This window comes from Thunnus albacares, chromosome 2 (assembly GCF_914725855.1).
Source record: "Thunnus albacares chromosome 2, fThuAlb1.1, whole genome shotgun sequence".
Classification (NCBI taxonomy): domain Eukaryota; kingdom Metazoa; phylum Chordata; class Actinopteri; order Scombriformes; family Scombridae; genus Thunnus; species Thunnus albacares.
In genome coordinates, this window is record NC_058107.1 from 36,318,988 (window position 1) to 36,336,777 (window position 17,790).

At 40.4% G+C, this 17,790-nt stretch overlaps 2 protein-coding genes across 4 annotated transcripts; one reads left to right on the top strand and one right to left on the bottom strand.

Moving 5' to 3' along the window:
• The first annotated feature begins 299 nt into the window (after positions 1 to 299).
• Positions 300 to 7,062, top strand: mymk (myomaker, myoblast fusion factor). Its single transcript, XM_044333461.1, has 6 exons — positions 300 to 1,392; positions 2,250 to 2,364; positions 3,728 to 3,876; positions 4,302 to 4,418; positions 4,652 to 4,792; positions 5,456 to 7,062. The coding sequence occupies exons 1-6, from the start codon at positions 1,258 to 1,260 to the stop codon at positions 5,657 to 5,659; spliced, it is 861 nt and encodes a 286-aa protein (XP_044189396.1). The 5' UTR covers positions 300 to 1,257; the 3' UTR covers positions 5,660 to 7,062.
• A 1,637-nt stretch (positions 7,063 to 8,699) lies between these two features.
• LOC122968251 (tetratricopeptide repeat protein 16) lies at positions 8,700 to 17,375 on the bottom strand. 3 transcript variants are annotated; one of them, XM_044333328.1, is made up of 13 exons: positions 17,243 to 17,375; positions 15,870 to 16,048; positions 15,506 to 15,596; positions 15,243 to 15,380; positions 14,737 to 14,837; positions 14,382 to 14,511; positions 13,458 to 13,672; positions 12,757 to 13,046; positions 11,654 to 11,798; positions 11,327 to 11,492; positions 10,377 to 10,516; positions 10,020 to 10,164; positions 8,700 to 9,541 (listed from the first exon to the last, which is right to left on the bottom strand). In XM_044333328.1, exons 1-13 carry the CDS (start codon positions 17,273 to 17,275, stop codon positions 9,371 to 9,373), a joined length of 1,944 nt encoding a protein of 647 aa, XP_044189263.1. In that variant the 5' UTR covers positions 17,276 to 17,375; the 3' UTR covers positions 8,700 to 9,370. The 3 variants fall into 3 exon arrangements, with proteins under 3 accessions (XP_044189263.1, XP_044189255.1, XP_044189246.1); XM_044333320.1 differs by having other exon boundaries at positions 15,870 to 16,051; XM_044333311.1 differs by having other exon boundaries at positions 15,870 to 16,057.
• Positions 17,376 to 17,790: the final 415 nt, after the last annotated feature.

Consider the following 17,790-nt stretch of genomic DNA (forward strand, 5'->3'; position numbering starts at 1 on the left):
CAGGCCCTCTAATAAGTGTGCTGTTGGTCATTTTGGAAATTATTGCTCTGTTAATAAGATTTGAAGACTTGTAGTAGCTTTGATGTCTGCCATCTGACTGAAGTTTGTTACTTAATAACAATATCTGCCCTGTTAGCACGATTTAGCTAAAGTAGCTAACATTAGCCCTGGTGTGTACCGCTCAGTGTTTCCAAGGTAGCGGGGCGTGTTTCCAGGGTGTGAAAGGCAACAACTCACACTCCTTATTTGGAAGGTCCTGGATCCAAACAGAAAAGCTGCAACTCTGGGCTTCAAACCGGCTCCAATGTAAATCAATGGATGACGCCAAACCTCGCTACGTCCATCTTTATGTATGGTTGAGATGCATGCTACATAATCACAATGTCCACTGCATGTCATTTCCTGTGTCTCTCTCCCTTTGTTTCCTGTCATCTCTCAACTGTCACAATCCAATAAAAACCCATAAAATGCTTCTTAAAAATAAGCATTAAAAATAGCTAACCAAACCTTAACCACAGACATGTTGGTCTTGGAACGGCCTTATAGGTCAACTTGGACGGCACTGACTGGCAAGCAGCATATTTTGGTGTTGTGGTATGAGAAGCAGTTGGTCTAGTTGGTCTCAAGAAAACTTTGGGACAGATGTTTGCCAACAGAGCAACATGAGCTTGAACTCTGCTTTTTACTAGCCGAAAGTGTCGATCCACAAAGTCACAGTCTTTGAACTCCCTGTTTATTGCCACAAAACAATCCCTCGAAATAATTTAGCAGATATGTTCAATCCATGCTTCATAGTCATGGCCTGCCTAGCCCTTGCCCTGCCCCACACCCCTCCCATGTTGCACTGGTATGCAGACAGCTGCCCATCGATGACACTGCACATACAGGCCTGTGTGGACCTGCCAGCCTGGGGGACGTTTAAACTTTAAAGGGCCAAACTGGACAGCTGGGTGTGTGTTTATGCTGCGTGGGAGTGTGTACATGAGTTCTCTACCTCATCCACCCACTACAAGACTCACTAGTCACACATATCAAGGACTAAGGGACCTGAAGACATCTCCTTATCTGAGCAGATAACTCATTTTTAATTTAGTTAACACTTTGGTTTGAGCTGAATGTGTGTACACAGCATATGTGGATCTTCAACCATTGATTAGATCATTGCAGCAGACAAAGACTGAGGAACTTCTGAAGCCCACAGGATATCTTCATCTACAAGTCTCGGTTTCTAAGTGTTTGATTTGCTGTCCATCCATCATGGGTGCATTTATTGCCAAGATGCTGCTGCCTACAGTCAGCAGCCTGGTGTTCCTGCCTGCAGCCAGTGTGGCTGCCAAGAGGGGCTTCCACATGGAGTCCATGGTCTACTTCTTCACCATGTTCTTCACTGCGGTGAGAGTCACACACACACAACACTGCACTAATGCTTATAGCTACTGTAAAGAATTTTACTGTCTGGTTCTGTATTCATGAGACAGACTGAAACATCCACTAGTGAAATGTGTTACACGTGGTTGTGTTGATTGGTTAGTTGACAGCAGAAATATTTCTGTTACCGTTTTGGGAGATTTTATATGATCTGTTAATCTAAAGTGCTTTGTTTTCAGGTTTTCTTTTTAAACTTAGCAGCATGTGATGAATATTAGTGTCAAGAAAGTTGTAAAGCAAGTATGTTGTGTTGGGTTCGCTAGAATTTGACCAAATCTGAATCTACCATCAATTCCTAATCCAACTGGATCCCTTATTTAATAGGTTTTAGGTATGGCTTTCAACACTTTAATAACTGGGCTCATAAATTGTTTGATATCCAAAAGCAAAAACTCAAAGATTGGCATTCAAGGACCAAAACCTCAAAGTTTTCCAGATTACTCATTTGCTATCTCTCTGACTACCTGTGTGATTTATGTATAGCTCTTTGCAGATAAAAAACAGAGAGGAAATAAAGGGTCTGCTTAACAAATCCAGGCATTTTACAAACTTGGAACTGGATAGAACTGGCTATGGAAGCCATACACAATTCACAAGTTAGATGGGGTATATATATTTATTTTAATGATAAACTGACCTGATATTCCAAAGACTTACTATGCTGATAAAACTGACGTGTTCTGTATGTAAAGATCTTGAATTTAGTAACAAACTTTAGTAACTTTAGTACTTCAATACAATCAGGTGAAAATACTTTGGAACCTGTGGTCTTCCTGGATGCTGTGACTGTCTGTTTGACGTGACTCTGTGTCTTTTTGTAGATGTATCATGCATGCGATGGACCAGTCTTTTCCATCCTGTGTTTCATGAGATACGACATTCTGGAGTATTTCAGTGTTTATGGAACTGCCCTCTCCATGTGGGTCACTCTTATCGGTAAGTCCTGGGATACAATCTGCCACACTCTACATATAATAACAGCAAGTGTTTTGGTGAAAGCAGTGATTGTGAGGTTCGTCTGTAAATCAAAGGCTTGATGGCTCCGTGTCCATAATCAGTCGTCTTGACCTTGTGCAAGACTCTACCAGATCTTCCACTGGCAAATAATTTCTTTAATTGATCTTTCTAAAGATAAAAGACTAATAAACAAATCTAATATGAACAACATTTTAACAACAACATAGTGATTATCTTGTTAGCATTGAACAACAACAATTCCCATGAGGCTTTCACATAGGCGTTCTATTAAAACTGATCTGCTCTGCGGGCAACACAGCAGAGCAGTTGTTGATAACATATGTTGTGTTCTGCTCACATGTGGTCAGAAATGCTCGCTCTTATCCTCACATATGATCTCACACACACACACACACACACACACACACACACACACACACACACACAGTCCTCTCTCATCTGGGCCCCTGAGGTTCTGCAGCAAGGGATTTAAATCACATGTTGCAGAGGGTTTTATTTTGAAGCAACAGCTACAACAGCTGACAGCGTAGATTGGACCATCATCTTTAGTGGAGGGTGTGTTTATGAAAACAAATAGATGGTTAAATATCAAATCTAAGCTCAAATAAGCTTTTAAAATGTTCCAAATTTAACCTCAACAAGCAAGAAAAGAGAAGATTTTTACAGATTGAAATGATTTTTAAAATCGACAACACACAAACCACCTGTTGGACAAAGTGTATTGTTCTTGCACTGAATGTTGGGGCTTCTGATTGATTGATTGATTGATTTTACACTTCCTTGTTCCTATTTTTGTTCTGCATTCATGCTTTGACTGTTAGATATTACAAAAATGGAGCTTCATGGAGGTGACTGATAATGCAAACTAAGAAAAGGCTTTGGTGACATTTGATGACTCTTTTGGACCATTTGGGACCAATGGTTGGACTACCAGATAGTGCTCATTGAAACCCCTTATTTTACAGTTTGAACATCTCTAGTTTACTGGAAAGTTGACAATGAAGAGAAATAGAAAAAAATGAGATAAATTTGACTCCTTACTCAACTGAGCCATAAGGATGACTACTACATACAGTATGACATCAGTGCTTCTCATACTTACTTCATGGGACTTCCAGGGTTCCTTAAGGTTCTTCAGGGAGCCTCCAGCCAAATTAGGATTATATTATTTATTAATTTTGAACATTAGTCTGAGGAGAGAATATATAGGAATAACAATTCTGATTTGAAGAGTTTGCAGTCTTGAGTTTCTTTTTAAAAATCTAGCAGAAACACTTTTGGAACCCCTGTCTCACATACAGTCTGTGTCTCTCTCTTCCAGCTCTGGGCGACTTTGATGAACCACAGCGCGCCAGTATAACCATGTTTGGAGTGTTAACCATCGCTGTGAGGATCTACCAGGATCGCTGGGGCTACGGGATCTACTCTGGACCAATCGGATCAGCTGTCTTCATCATCATGATCAAATGGGTGAGTGAATGCTGCCTTAGAATTGCAGCCAAAGTAGTAATAACAGCTTATTGTCTATGGCTAGGGTATATGTTGAGTCAAGTAGAAAAATGTATATTCTATTTATTGAGTTCCTCTCTTTCATAGTTTTCTTATACAATCTTTTCCACCTTTGTGATCTCCACTTTCAACAACTTTTACTCCTCTTGTTTACTCTCTTGCACTTTCTTCTACCTGTCCGTCATCTTCACATCCTTATTTTTCCCAACTTTCACTGTGTTCTCTTCTCTTTCTTAACATTTGTCTTTCTCCTCTCCCACTTTCCTTATTCTCCTTTCTTCTCTTTATGTTTCTTCTTCTCCTCTCCTCTTCCCTTCTCTTTCTTTTTTCTTCCTTTTGCCCCATGAATACATGACTCACTCTCTCATTGTTTCATGGTGTTTCAGCTGCAGAAGATGAGGCAGTTGAAGGCGGTGTATCCGGAGAAGACTGTATATACGCAGCAGGTCGGCCCAGGCTGCTGCTTCGGCGCTCTTGCTCTGATGCTGCGTTTCTACTTTGAGGTGACTGTCATCACGATCAGCTCTTATAAACATTACAAAATGCTCAGGTCATTGCTTGGCAGCCAGTTTTGCCATTATTTCAATGGATAATAATTTCTATATTCCTCACGAGGATTATTAAACGTGCTTTTTCTATTTGTCTGAAGTTGCTGATGTGTGACTTTATTTTTTGTTTAATATCGATGTGCTTTTAACAATTCGACGCACCGCTTTCTGTATTCTCGTCACTGCAGGAGTGGGACTACGCCTACGTCCACAGCTTCTACCATCTGTCTCTGGCTGTGTCCTTCGTCCTGCTGCTGCCCAAGAAGAATCGCTATGCAGGGACGGGACAAAACGCCGCCAAACTAAGCTGCTTCACCCTCTGCTGCTGTGTATGTTACTTTCATTTAATCTAAAAGGAAACAAAAACAGAAGTGGCAGCTAAACAGGTCATACCGTATGTGAGGGGCAGGGTTATTTAACTCATCACCTGTTGAAAGTACATTCATTCATTTGTCCAAAACGATTTAGTTTACCCTCATTTCACTTGGACACACTTGAGGAGCAATTTTGGGGTTCAGTGTCTTCAAAGACACCTCAACATGTGTCAATACAACAGAGAGTAAATGCCTGCACTGTAAATGTATTTAATTCATGGATGTTGGTCTTCATAATATGTTGAAAATGTATTCAGGTAGCCACGTCCAGCCATTCATTTATACTACCTATAGACAATTTTGATGATGTGCCAAGTTATTATTGGGAGTATTTCTTTGGTAGAAAGTAGTTCAACTAGTAGTTAATTTGTCTAACAGTCCAAAACCCAAAGATATTCAGTTTACAAAGAGAAAAAAAAAACAGAACTTCACTTTGGAGAAGCTGCAACTGAAGAATTTTTGCTTAAAAAAAACAATCAACTATCAAAGTAGCTGCTGATTAATTCTCTGTCAATCTACTAATAGTTGCAGCTCTAAAACCAACACAGCTCACTGTCAGGCAAGTTCAAATATCCTTCACGTTGTCCTAATCACATTTCCCATGTATCCCCTCACCAGACTATGTCCCCTGGTACTTCTAAAGAGAAGACAGACAAACCTAAGAAGAAGTCGTCCCGCACCGTGTGGACAGTCCCCATCAAGAAGTCATGGACGCCAGACTGCAGCACCCCCACCCTCCCTCTCTACAACACCACCCCACCCTCCACACCTATCAAAGGGACCAGCATCAGCAAGCTTAAAGAGATGAACGGTTGGAAGTGACCCCAAAAACACAACTGACAATCTGTCTAATGTCGTCGGACTTCATCCTGAAGAACAGGCATAGCGAGTGGTGGGTTATGAGCGGGAAATGGGAAGATAACCAAATAACTGTCAGCTAAATGCTGATAAACTTGTACGTGGCTGGTAAGTTAATTTACTTCAGCAGGAAACCAACCATCATGTGGACATCCTTTCTACTCCAAAACTCATTTTTGGCTGGTAGAATATTTAAGGTCAACAGCGACTTTTGGAATCCACCAGCCACTGTAGCCAACAGGTAAAGAAACAGTATCGTCCTGTCATGGTTATAAAAATTTAGAGGCAAGGACAAAAGGTGACTCGGGACTCTGGTGCCCTCGAAGACCCGATAAGAACACAGCTGTCTGAAGCACTTGTCCAAATCTGAGGACAGGCAGCATGCTACGAAGAACACACACAGCACGAACAGGGAGACGGTGGCTGAGACAAGCCAGTAAAACTGACTGGAAAATTTATGAGAAGAACAAACAGGCAGATGGTTTATCTCTCCAAAATATATAAATTGTCTTTAGAAATGTTCCTCAGGGGACTCCCTTCGTCTGCTCGCCTCTGTCTGTCCGTTCTCCCTCCTCTTTCTCTTTCCCGTCTCTCGCAGGGAAGGGAAACACGCGGTCGAACTCGGCTATGAAAATTACAAGACTGTAAAGCACATTTTACCGTTTTTATACGTCCTCGAGGTGCCAAATGTGTCATGTGGAGCATCAGACGATGGAGCGAGGGATAGCAGCGGCCCAGACGTCGGGCTGTAACCCGCCTGAAGCATCTTGATGTGTTTCTGGATCAGCAGGTGGACTCTTCTGTCTGTTAACTTTACTTTACTGACCGAGCAGCTTTGGATATGATTTCTGTCCCCAATGTGCATTGTTCAGACAGTGTAATGTTTCTGGTGAAAACTTTTATGAGTATATTGCTATTTATTACAGTATGGAAGATTGTATATTCTGTATACAGTATATAACTGTGTGTTTGATTTTTTTTATAATTTTGTAATATTTTCTAAATAAAATGAAATGTTGAATACCTGTTTTTAACTGGTCTTCAGGGACTGGATGGAATTTTTACAGCCTCAAGCGTCCCAGCCATTATCATAATGAAGTGATATGGATTTTACAGAAGCCGGCCATTGACAAAAACCCTGACTGGCACAAACTTCAAGGCCCACTTCAGTCTAGCAAGACTAATCCAATTCCAAACCCACATATCTCGTTTCACTTTCACTTCAGGAGAACATGCGTCCATGCACGTCACCTGCCCACGAACACTACCCAAAGACTACAAACGTGTTCTGCGTATCTTAGACAAAACAGTCTCCGGCCAGAACGTGAATGAACCTCCACCTCCACCAGGGAATGTTTTGAGCCGGGGCCAAGCCACCAGCTCCTGTGCCCAGAGAAAGGTGTTTTTGTCTGGGCTCAGAAACCTGGCTGGCTGGGCCACCGGCACCTCCCGGCTGGCTGCGCCTCCCGGCCCTGACAGGACGGTAACTCGAGCCTTTTATTGCACAAGTGTGAAACACTTTTCAGCTCCTTTACGACCACTGTCTATCCCGCACCACTCTGCTGAGGGGCTACAGCCCACACACATGCAGGACTGTATTACCTTAGACTTTCCACTGTCTATAATCCCTGATTTTAACCAGAACACTTCAATTAACACTAATCTAATCCTAATCTTGGCCCTAATTTTAGATGAGCTGTTAGAAAAAATGATAACCAGAAAAAAAAAACCTCATTTTGAAGAATTGTCGAGATTGATCGGACCTTTGAATGACAGCTTGTCCTCACATGAACAGAAACACACACACACACACCGTCTGAAGGCCTGTCCACCACAAGTTGTGTTGGGCCGCCGCGCTGCTCAGCAGACATCGACAGCGTCAACACAATAATTGTTGATTGACACAAGTATGAGCGTGGTCGTCTGCGCCCACATTCCTCGGCGGCGTGGAATTTCAGTGGGTATCGAAATATAATAAAGAAATACATCTGGAGAAATAAAAAAATATGACTTCTTCACCAGTGAAAAGAGCACTTTCTCTAATATTCCACATGCAGCGGAGACGCTGAAGAGAATGTTTGCTGGATCAATTTTCATTAGTGTCAATTAAGCACAAAAAAGTGCACCGCGTGAAAGTAACTGCGACAGAGTCTGGTATGTTTGGTATGTTTGTGCTTTTAGCTATGTGGTGTGGGTACTTTATATTGTGAGACAGCAGCCAGTGTGCCACAGGTCCTTTCTCTGTGTGTCAGCTGTTGCCACAGCTGTTGTTAATGCTGCGAGGTCAGCTGCCTCCTAGGAAACACCGCAGAGCTGCAGCCACAACACGTCTTCACTCTGCTGACACCGATTACCAGTGTTACACTACAACACTCAATCAGATTCACTACTTCTGCTGAACAACAAGACTGCCAGCATTAGTTTGAGCTCACTGGAAAGAAATGATTAAGGTATAATAATGTTATTTTTAAAAAAGCTAATAAATGGAGCTTAAATTAATATCATTTTTCCAACAATAACCACTTCTCTCTTAAGCTCTTTTTCTCTTTCCACACTACTTCTGTCACTTTTCACGTGTAATTGTGAGTGTAACATCATGAAGGCCTTTGCAGAGAGACTGTGCATCATGTCTCAGCTAGACAGACTTTCAGCATCACCATTTGGAAAAACAAGTATAAATATTTTTGCCTTTAGACATGATCGAACAACACACCATACATCCTCGTCAGAGCTGTTTCAGATCTTCAGACAGTGTGACGGCTTGAGCTTGTTAAGTTAAGACAACTCTTGTGCTGTTTATTGCTACATAATTTACAGTAATTAAGACCATCTGCTGCACTTCAACGTTAAATAAAAATGCCGTCTTGGGTTTTATAATAAATTGTCAGAGAAAGTAATCCCCCTTTCAAAACGACGGAGTGACGCAACTTCGGTTTGCTGTGAATCTGACAGGATTGATGTGCATCACAACCCTCCTCCTGACCCAAACTGAACGCAGGTCTGCTTCAGGGATGGATGGGAATTTAATTTAATATTATTAATGTTTATGAACATTTACATACTATATAACTACTTGAAAAATGACATAAAGTGACATAAAGACATGGAGAAAAACATAAAAAAAAGATCCACAGTTCAACACACAGTTTGACCAAAGAAACATTTGAATCAGTGGTTTTAAAAAACTCACTCATTCATGTTTGAGGTGTCACAGAATTATTCTCAATTAAGCAAATCAGATAAATTAGATCACCTGGACAATGTAGAGGAAGAGCTGTTGCAGAGCCAGAACCCAAACATTTAGTTGCACAGTAGTTGAGGACTCAAGAGTAATGTCATCGAGCTAAATTTGAGCCTCTGCTGCCACCTATCGGACTACATAATAACATCCTGATTAAAGGATCATACCACACTGTTGTGCTGTCATTACTGTCACTGCTGTTCTGTCTTGTTGTGTTTTTTCTTGTGCTGAATGATTTCTCTCTACTGTTCTATCTTCAAATCATAAGTTCAGGTTGAAGGAGCAGAATGGTGGTTTTGTGTATTTTAAGTCATTAACTACAAACGGTAGTCGGCTATAAACACTAACTGTCTACTTTGATTATTTTAAAGTCTGAGTCAAGGAGAAATTAAAGTAAAAAATGCAAGCAAAAAGCACAGTGAGTAATTCCACCATCATTTCTTAGATGTGGACTCCAAACATCCCAAATCTCTTGTTGCAGAATGACTTCCTCTCATGTCTACAGGTGGTTTGGTGTGGTTCTTCTGTGTGGATGGAGGCGGTGGGCCGGTGTGGTGCAGAGCTGGATGCTGATGGAGAAGCGATTGAACCGCTTCATTGGTCTGCTGCAGTCGACAGAGAGGAACAGCTGGAGTTCAGCACGATAACACCGATAAATGTTTCAAAAAACGACATGAACTACATCAATCAAGAAAGGAAATGAGCCAATGTTGCACATCACAACTCACAGATTTTTTTAAGCTTCCCTACAAACATTAAAAGTTTATTTGGACATGTCCTGTAGATCTAATCTGAATCTACTTAATTTAAAGTAAAATGCTTGAAAAGGGTTCTGAAACATTTGTAAGTGGCTCCTTCATGGAGGACTTTTATTATTTTATTAATCATTTAATAAAAATCAAGGTATTATTCCTGCATGGCTTTGTGTGGGTTTACATGGATTTTTATTATTATTATATGATATTTTATTTGACTTTTTTACTATTTTTACTAGTAGAGTTTTGTTCAAATCTGAATTTAATGAGGAACTATATCTATAATTATGGCTCTTCTACTGATCAGCTATCATCTTCCCTTTAGTACCTGCAGAGTGCTCTTCATCATCATCATCTGCAGCTCCTGTTGATTTACATTCAACTTCAACTCCTTCCCTGCTTCAGATGAGTCTTCTGATTGGCTCGCTGTGTTGTCACTGGTCAGAGTCATCATTTGGAGCTTCTCACTCAGTCTGTGAACACGTCATAGCACACAAGACACACACATCTTAATTTGGCAAAAAAGGAACAGTTGTATTTTGACAGATTAACAGTGAGCTGAGTGTCATTTCAGTCCATAAAAACATTCATTCTATTCATTCATTAACACAGAATCATTAATGTGCTTCTGTTTTCTGCTGCTGATGTTCTGTCAGCTGTTCTACAGTCAGCGTGAAGCGGGTACGTGTCGCTTTGCTGATCTGGCGAGGAGCTGCAGGCCTGGATGGTGTCCGTCAGCTGGGCTCTGACTGCTTGTCCTGTTCGACTGGACAGAACATCTGACATGCTGCGTCCGGGGAACAGGCTCATCAGCATAGGAGGCAGCTAAACACACAAGATTTACATAAAGAAACTTACATGTACCCACTATATGAAGCAAAAAATTATTTATTCAGTAATATTGTTGTTATTGTCACAGCAGTATCTCAATATCGATGTGTTGTATTACTGAAGGACTCAATATAATATGGAAAAAAGGCCACGTCCACACTAACACGTTTTCAATTTAAAACTATACATATCACAGGACCGTTCACGTACACTGGGCGCGCATGTAATGAATGTGGGTGATTCTTACAGTATCTGTTGCCCAGAGCTGCTTTATACTGTGTGAAAAGCCTCACCTTCAGGTCATTAAATCCCTGCAGCATCTGAAGGTGTTTATTATCCCAAATTTCAACTGAGGGTGCAATGCATGCTTTTGCACCCTCGTAGAAGCGGGTCTGTTGTGTCATTGCCCGTCCAGAATAAAATGCAACCCCCCGGGGTTTCAAAATAAAACGGAGTCAACAGCTTTTCATAAGTCTCTGTTTTAGGGGTTTGAAAACACAGCAGTAGTGTGGATGCTGGGTGTAAATGTAGCAAAAGTTATGTGTTTAAAAATGAAAACATATTAGTGTGGATGTAACCTAAAGTATGTTCCTCTCACTGAATGAAAAGATCAAAGAAAAATTCAGTAGATGGTGACACATTTACAAATGAAAGTTCTATTGACAGACAACAAAAGATAATATAATAATAATGATGTAAAAGTTTGAGATGACAATGAGACACGTTGTGTTTAAGTGCATTCAGAGGAAGTCTTCTGTTGCTGTGTGACGTCTGAGGATCCAGAGGGTGAGATGAAGTTCTGACCTCCTTGTTGGTGGGATCCAGGATCAGCGTGCGGATGAAGTCCGATCTGGCTCCCTCCAGGTTCAGGAGCTTTCGGAAAGCCTTGGCTCTGCTCTCATAGTAGTGACCTACTGTTGGGTTGTACTGGATGGCCAGAGAAAACCTGTCAGCTGCCTCCTGGAAACACCTACAGATGTACACAAACATACTCACATCAACAACACCATCATTATCTAATCAAGATGACTTTACTCTCTTGCTTTCTCTTGTTTATTGACGTGTTTATGAGGATGTTAGCATATCACCTGTGTGTTTCTATGCATGTTAATGTGTTTGTGTGTGTCTGACCCCTCCTGGAAGCAGAGGGAGCCCAGCGTGTTGTAGAGGACGGCGAGGCGGAGTCTGACAGCCGGGTCGTCAGGTCTCATCATCTCCTCTGCCTGCCGGTAGTCAGCCAGAGCGTAACACCACTCCCCCTGCATAAAGAAACAGTCTGACACACACACACACACACACACACACACACACACACACACACACACAATTTTAGTTCATTTAGTTCATTTAGTCACTTCATTTCATAGATCAGGGGTCTGTTTCATGACAGAGATCTGCAGGCGCTGCTTCCATGCAGATTATACAGATACATTTGCAAGTCCTACAGTCCTATCACTCACTCATGGGTCAAAATTAACAACAGAAGAAATGATCTCATGTTGCAAGTCACGGCGTGCATGTTGCAATTTTGGTGAAATAGGCCCCAGTTGTGATTTTAATTAAACTTCTATTTTAATTTCCATTCCTGTCAATTAGTTTGTCAATTCATTGTTTGGTCGAAAAGTTAGAAAATAGCAAAAAAAAGTCCAAAACCCAAAAATATTCAATTTCCAACTAAATCAGTGAGAGAAAAGCAGCAGATCCAGGTGGAACCAATAAATAAGAATCAATTAGCAAAATTGTTGTTTATTTTTGACTTGATTGATAAATCGACTAATTGTTTACGTGTTTGTTTGTGTGTGTGTATGATGTCTGTCTGTATCTATGTCCTAACCAAATTTTTACTGTTTCATCACTCTGTAAAGCACTTTGAATTGCTTCTGTATAATATAATCAACACTTCTGAGAGTATATTCAGTAACTTAAAACCCTTTTTAGTTAATATCAGTTTATTGTATCTATATGTAAGTTGTGGTGAAACAGTAAAAACTGTGCATAGATTGTTGGAGACACTCTCCAAACTCTACTGCTGAAAATCAGGTTTGTCAAGTTGCACCTTTTCAGTTTCACTTAATATGTTCATCTTACTTTGTAGGTTCATGTCATTTTCACTACACGCCAACAACAAGTTAAACTTCACAAACGTCTCACTAGATGTTCTTTCTTTTCAGCTTGCAGATTTAAAAGGACAACTTGTGTTTTCTCCCCCATCACACACACGTGTACGGCCTCACCTCCTCGGTTCAGGTACAGGCCCGCCTGGCTCTTCTCCTCCTGAATGCCTTTGTTGAGTAGCAGCACCGCCTCAGCGTAGAGGCCCCTGCTGAAGCACTGAACAGCAAAATCATTGTAGGTGAGAACCAGCTGAAACTGCGCCTCCTTCTGCACGGAGCCGCACTCCTCCTCATCCGTGGCCTCCATCTGACCTCTGGACTCCTCACCAACCTCCTCGTCTAGCTCGACAGCCTGGACCAGATCCTCGATGGCTGCTGTGAAGTCTTTCAGACGCCGGTACAGAATCCCTCTGATGGAGAGAATTGAATTAAACTAAACTAAACTGAATTTATATCAACAGGATTTAATTGAAATGAAGATTAAACTGAAATAGATTCAACTGAATTACTGTAGAAATGAGGAGTTGATAAAACAATTAGCCAATAGATGGAAAAAATCATTTTAAATCTAATTCTAAGTTTAAACTGTTTACATCTTGTCAGTTATTAAATATACCAACATTTACAGTATTTTACTGTCAAAGGCTTCAGACTAAACAAGCTAATTAGAAACATCACTTTGAACTCTAGTAACTTGTAACTGACCCTTGTCACCTTTTTCACAGTTTTTATACTAGATGATAAACTGATTGATTGAAGAAGTAACTAATTGGTTCATCAACAATGAGAAAACGATTGTTTGAGTGTTTCATGTCGTCCACCTGAACAGGTAGAGGCGTCCGTCCTGCGGGCTGTTGGCCAGAGCGATGTTGATCATACAGAGGGCGTCAGGCAGCTGGCCGCTCAGAGATCTGTCCACGGCCTTCTGTCTGGCCCATTCGCTGGTCTCCTGCAGCTGCAGCAGCAGCGCTCCGGCCTCCAGACACGTCGGGTTCAACGCCAGAGCCGACTTCACATCTTGGTAACATCGTGACGCCTGGATGGGAGAGACGATCACTGATGGTTATTTGATTGTGTGTTTAGAGTAGCTGCAGTACATACATGTCTATGTAACTGTATACAGTTTGACCAACTCATTTACTGTGTCTAAATACTCAAAACAGTATCCTGACTAAACTTGTCTGACATAATCCTTCAACATATTTTCCTCTGATCTCAACTATATTTAAAATAATTCATAATTTCTTAGTCAAGATGCTGTTTTAAAACCATTTCAGTTTTTTTGATGACAGCACATAATGACACCTGTTATCCTCCCGGGTCAGAATTGACCCGACGACAACAGGAGGGTTAGATAAACTGATGTCAGTAAGCTTATATTTCAAGATGTTTGTCATCATTGTTCTAACTTCTCTGGAAACTCTTGTTATCGTATTTTTCTTCCATTTATTCACATTTGAAATGTTTTTATAAGGTTGTTCCATTTTTGCTTCAACCATGAAGATTATGTCAATGTGTTCAAGTTTAAGGTGATAGAAAAGTCTCTTTATCTGAACTTTACTTTGTCAAAAAGGAGAAACTAAAAACATTTTGTTATTTCAGCGCTGCAGTGCTGTTGACGTACAGATTTAAGGTCATTTTACTTTTCTATTTTACTACCTGATTCTTTACAGCAGCAGCTTTCTTTACAATAAAGTGTATATGCTGCTGGTTTCTAGGTATTTGAAGCTTCCTGCAGTTGTGACCTGGTTGAGACGTCTGTGCAGTCGGGCTCTGAGGACGTAAAGGTCAGACGTGGGACCGTCTACAAACATCCAGTTGTTCACCAGCTTCAGACAGTCACTGTACTGACCTGCTGCTGACAGACAGGCCAGACTGGGACAAAAAGTACAAAAAACATGAATGAATAATGTGTGTGAGTTAGAAATCAAACTAGACAGGGAACCTCAAGCTGCTATAATAGGATTAATTTATCTATAACATGCATTACTATACAGACTGTAAAGAGCAAGGTTTTTACATTTTTTATGAGACAATCTTAGTAAACCTGATCACACACTCTCAGCTTTCATTCAGATCTCAGTAACGGAGGGTCCTGACCTTCTATACTCGTAGGCCCTGCAGCCAGGCTTCACCTCAGCAGCTTTGCTGAAGGCCTCCAGAGCCTCCAAGAAAGAGCCTCCATCAAACAAACACTGACCCTGAGGACAGAAGGAAGGAGAAAGATTGTCATTAGATTATTTTATGATTTGTCTTATGGCTGAAACATTTATCAAGGGTACCTTATAATCAGTCAGACAGCAGAATAAGCCTGAATTCCTGAGTAAACAATATATATGACTGCATACATAAACCAAACAGCCAATAAATTACAGGTACTTGTTCTTGCACAAATTGTCAGTACCAGGTTCAAACTTTTAACCCAAAAACTACCAAATTCTCCTCATATCTATTGTTTTTAAGTATCACAGAATCATTTTGTCAAGTTTCATTCTTCTCCTACTGTTGTGCTTTTACTCTAAATCACACAACACTACAGTGTACATGTAACAGTAACAATAAAGTGCAGCAGCCAGAACAGAGGAGTGTGGAGAGGAGACTCTTACATGGAGGTAGTAGATAAAGGCCAAGCGGGTACTGAAGGCTTCAGGCTCCAGAAGCCAGGCCTGTTTATAACAGGCTGCTGCTGACTGGAAGTCACACAGCTGCAGGTACGCCTCCCCCTGGTTCACATACAGCTGAGTCTAAAACACACAACAGCACAGGTTAGCACACTGAGATAGACCAGCAGGTAGAAAACACACAGTATTATTACTACAGGTAATTTAGAAACATAGACCTCTTTAACAGAAAAAACTTGTTTGTCCACCTGTTCTGGCTGCAGTGCGATGGCTTTGGAGAAGCAGATCACAGCCTTCTCATACTGGGACTTTCCCATTGCTTCTTTTCCCTCAGTGTAACTGCAAAGAAAAACATCATAAGCTGCATACTGGATAACCTGCTCCAACTTTGCACATATTTTCATCACATGTCCCTCATATGTAGCCTTCAAATATTTGTAACACAGATATGATCTTTGGCCAGTGTTGCTTCTCTTACAGAGAACGTACCTGAGCATCAAAATAAAACACTATCATTTCATACATACTGTAACTGTAAGCAAGGCTAAAGTAGAACCCTTTCATTCACTTTTGAAAATATTTTTTTCTTTAATTTGTGTTCATGAATCTCACTGCTGTGCAGCCTTGTTCTGTATGATGAGGCTCCCCTGCAGGTCTGCTCTTTGAGGGTGTTTCTCTCCTGCCAGAAAGATTTTACTGGAGCCAAAAAGCTGCTTGAGGGTGTTTTTCCTCCGGGCTTCATCCAGCTCCTCTTCTGACACAGCAGTGGGAAATAAACTCTGCTCTTCTACCTGCTGGGACACATTCAAATGACAAAGGTTTATTATTAAATTCCAACACATTTCCGCTTTTCTAGGGAATGAAAACACAACAAATGAGCTTCAAGTTCAAAATTTGTTGATTGAATGGATATATTTTTCTTGAAAAATAAAAAACACAATCTTATGTAGACTATATTAAGCACTACTTACTATGAACTGATGAATCTGATTAATAATTACAGTGTATCAGTTTAGAAAGGTGGGTTAGCAGCACTACTTATACAACCAGATGAACAACGTTAAGGCGGGTTTACCCTCCACTGCAAATTCTAAAAAGAAGATTGTAAATATATATTTTCTCAACACCAGATCACTGTTTTAGTTAGTTTGTTATTTAGTTAATTAGGTATGAGGGTAGTTATGTGAAAATATTGTTGATTTTGATATCCAGTTTTGTTTGTGGGCAATTTTCAGCATCAGTTACAGTTTGATAACTGCTTTTATGTTGAATAATAATAATAATAATAATAATACATTCAATTTGAAGTGCCTTCCATGTAATCCAAAGACAACTGACTGCTGCGGTGGAAGTATAGTAACAAAAAGAGGGACTTTGGCACTAAAAAGACTGTTGAAAGATATCTACTTGATTTGACTCATTTGGACGCTGAAGCTTCATATTAGCTTCAGATAAATTTTTAAATACATTTTTGCACAGAAGGAGGACTGTTTCTGTCCCCCATCACTTCCATTGTAAGTGCATTATGAAGGGATCTTCTAATGGTCAGTATGAACAGGAGGAATGATTACAGCAAGAAAAACATTTGTCAATGTTCATTTGGGCTCCTGACTGTTGATTTAAGACAGACTTGAAAAATTGTAAAGCTGTCCTTTAATGCTGCGTCACTGTAATTTTTGTAACTTCTTTTAGTGGTTGTGTTATATTAGCCACATTTAGCTAACTAGCTAAATGTTTTAAAAGGAAATGTTCAAACTTTACTTTAATAACTTTTGGGATGTGTTAATATAGCTACTAAAAAACAGCTTGCTAGTTAGCTTCAAATTAACAGGTGAACAGTGAACTCATTTCAAGTTGAACCATACAATGGTAACCTTGTTAGTGTTAGTTAACTGAGCTAACCGCCAGTCAGTAACCGTTAGTAACTTAACGTTAGTAACTTTTTACCAAACGTTACTGCTTCTCAACGAAATATTAGAGATTACCGTTTGTTCATTTCTCTTCTCAGAAGTGTCCATTGTATCAAATAGCTGACATGAATTATCTCACTGAAGTTTAGTTAGTTCCTCTCTTTGTTTCACTTAGCAGGTAAACGTTAACTGTGGATGTCACCATGGAAACCAATGGCTAACTATAGATGTTACCATGGAAACCAACCTCCAACAAGCCAAGCGGCTGGAGGAAGAGGCTTTTATTTTCTAAACACAGTCTCGACAGTGAGTGAGAGTTCATCTCCTGTCACTTCCGCCGCGGTTTAACTGTCGTCTATACAGCGTTAAACCGCGTAATATTCCGGTTTCAGTAGCGCTGATAGTGTTGTAGCTAAGATGTTAACTTTAAACAGATGTTAAAAACATCACGTCTGTGCTTCTGTCTTCACAGCCATGGCTAATAATCTAGCTAACAGCTTTGCTAATGGAAGTGGCTTTAGCTACGTTAATTCTCAATGGAAACGGTGAATGCCAAAAAGTCTGTGTTTCAGTTTGATAGTGATAAAAGCGCACATGTGTATTTCCTCTATATGTAGTTAAAC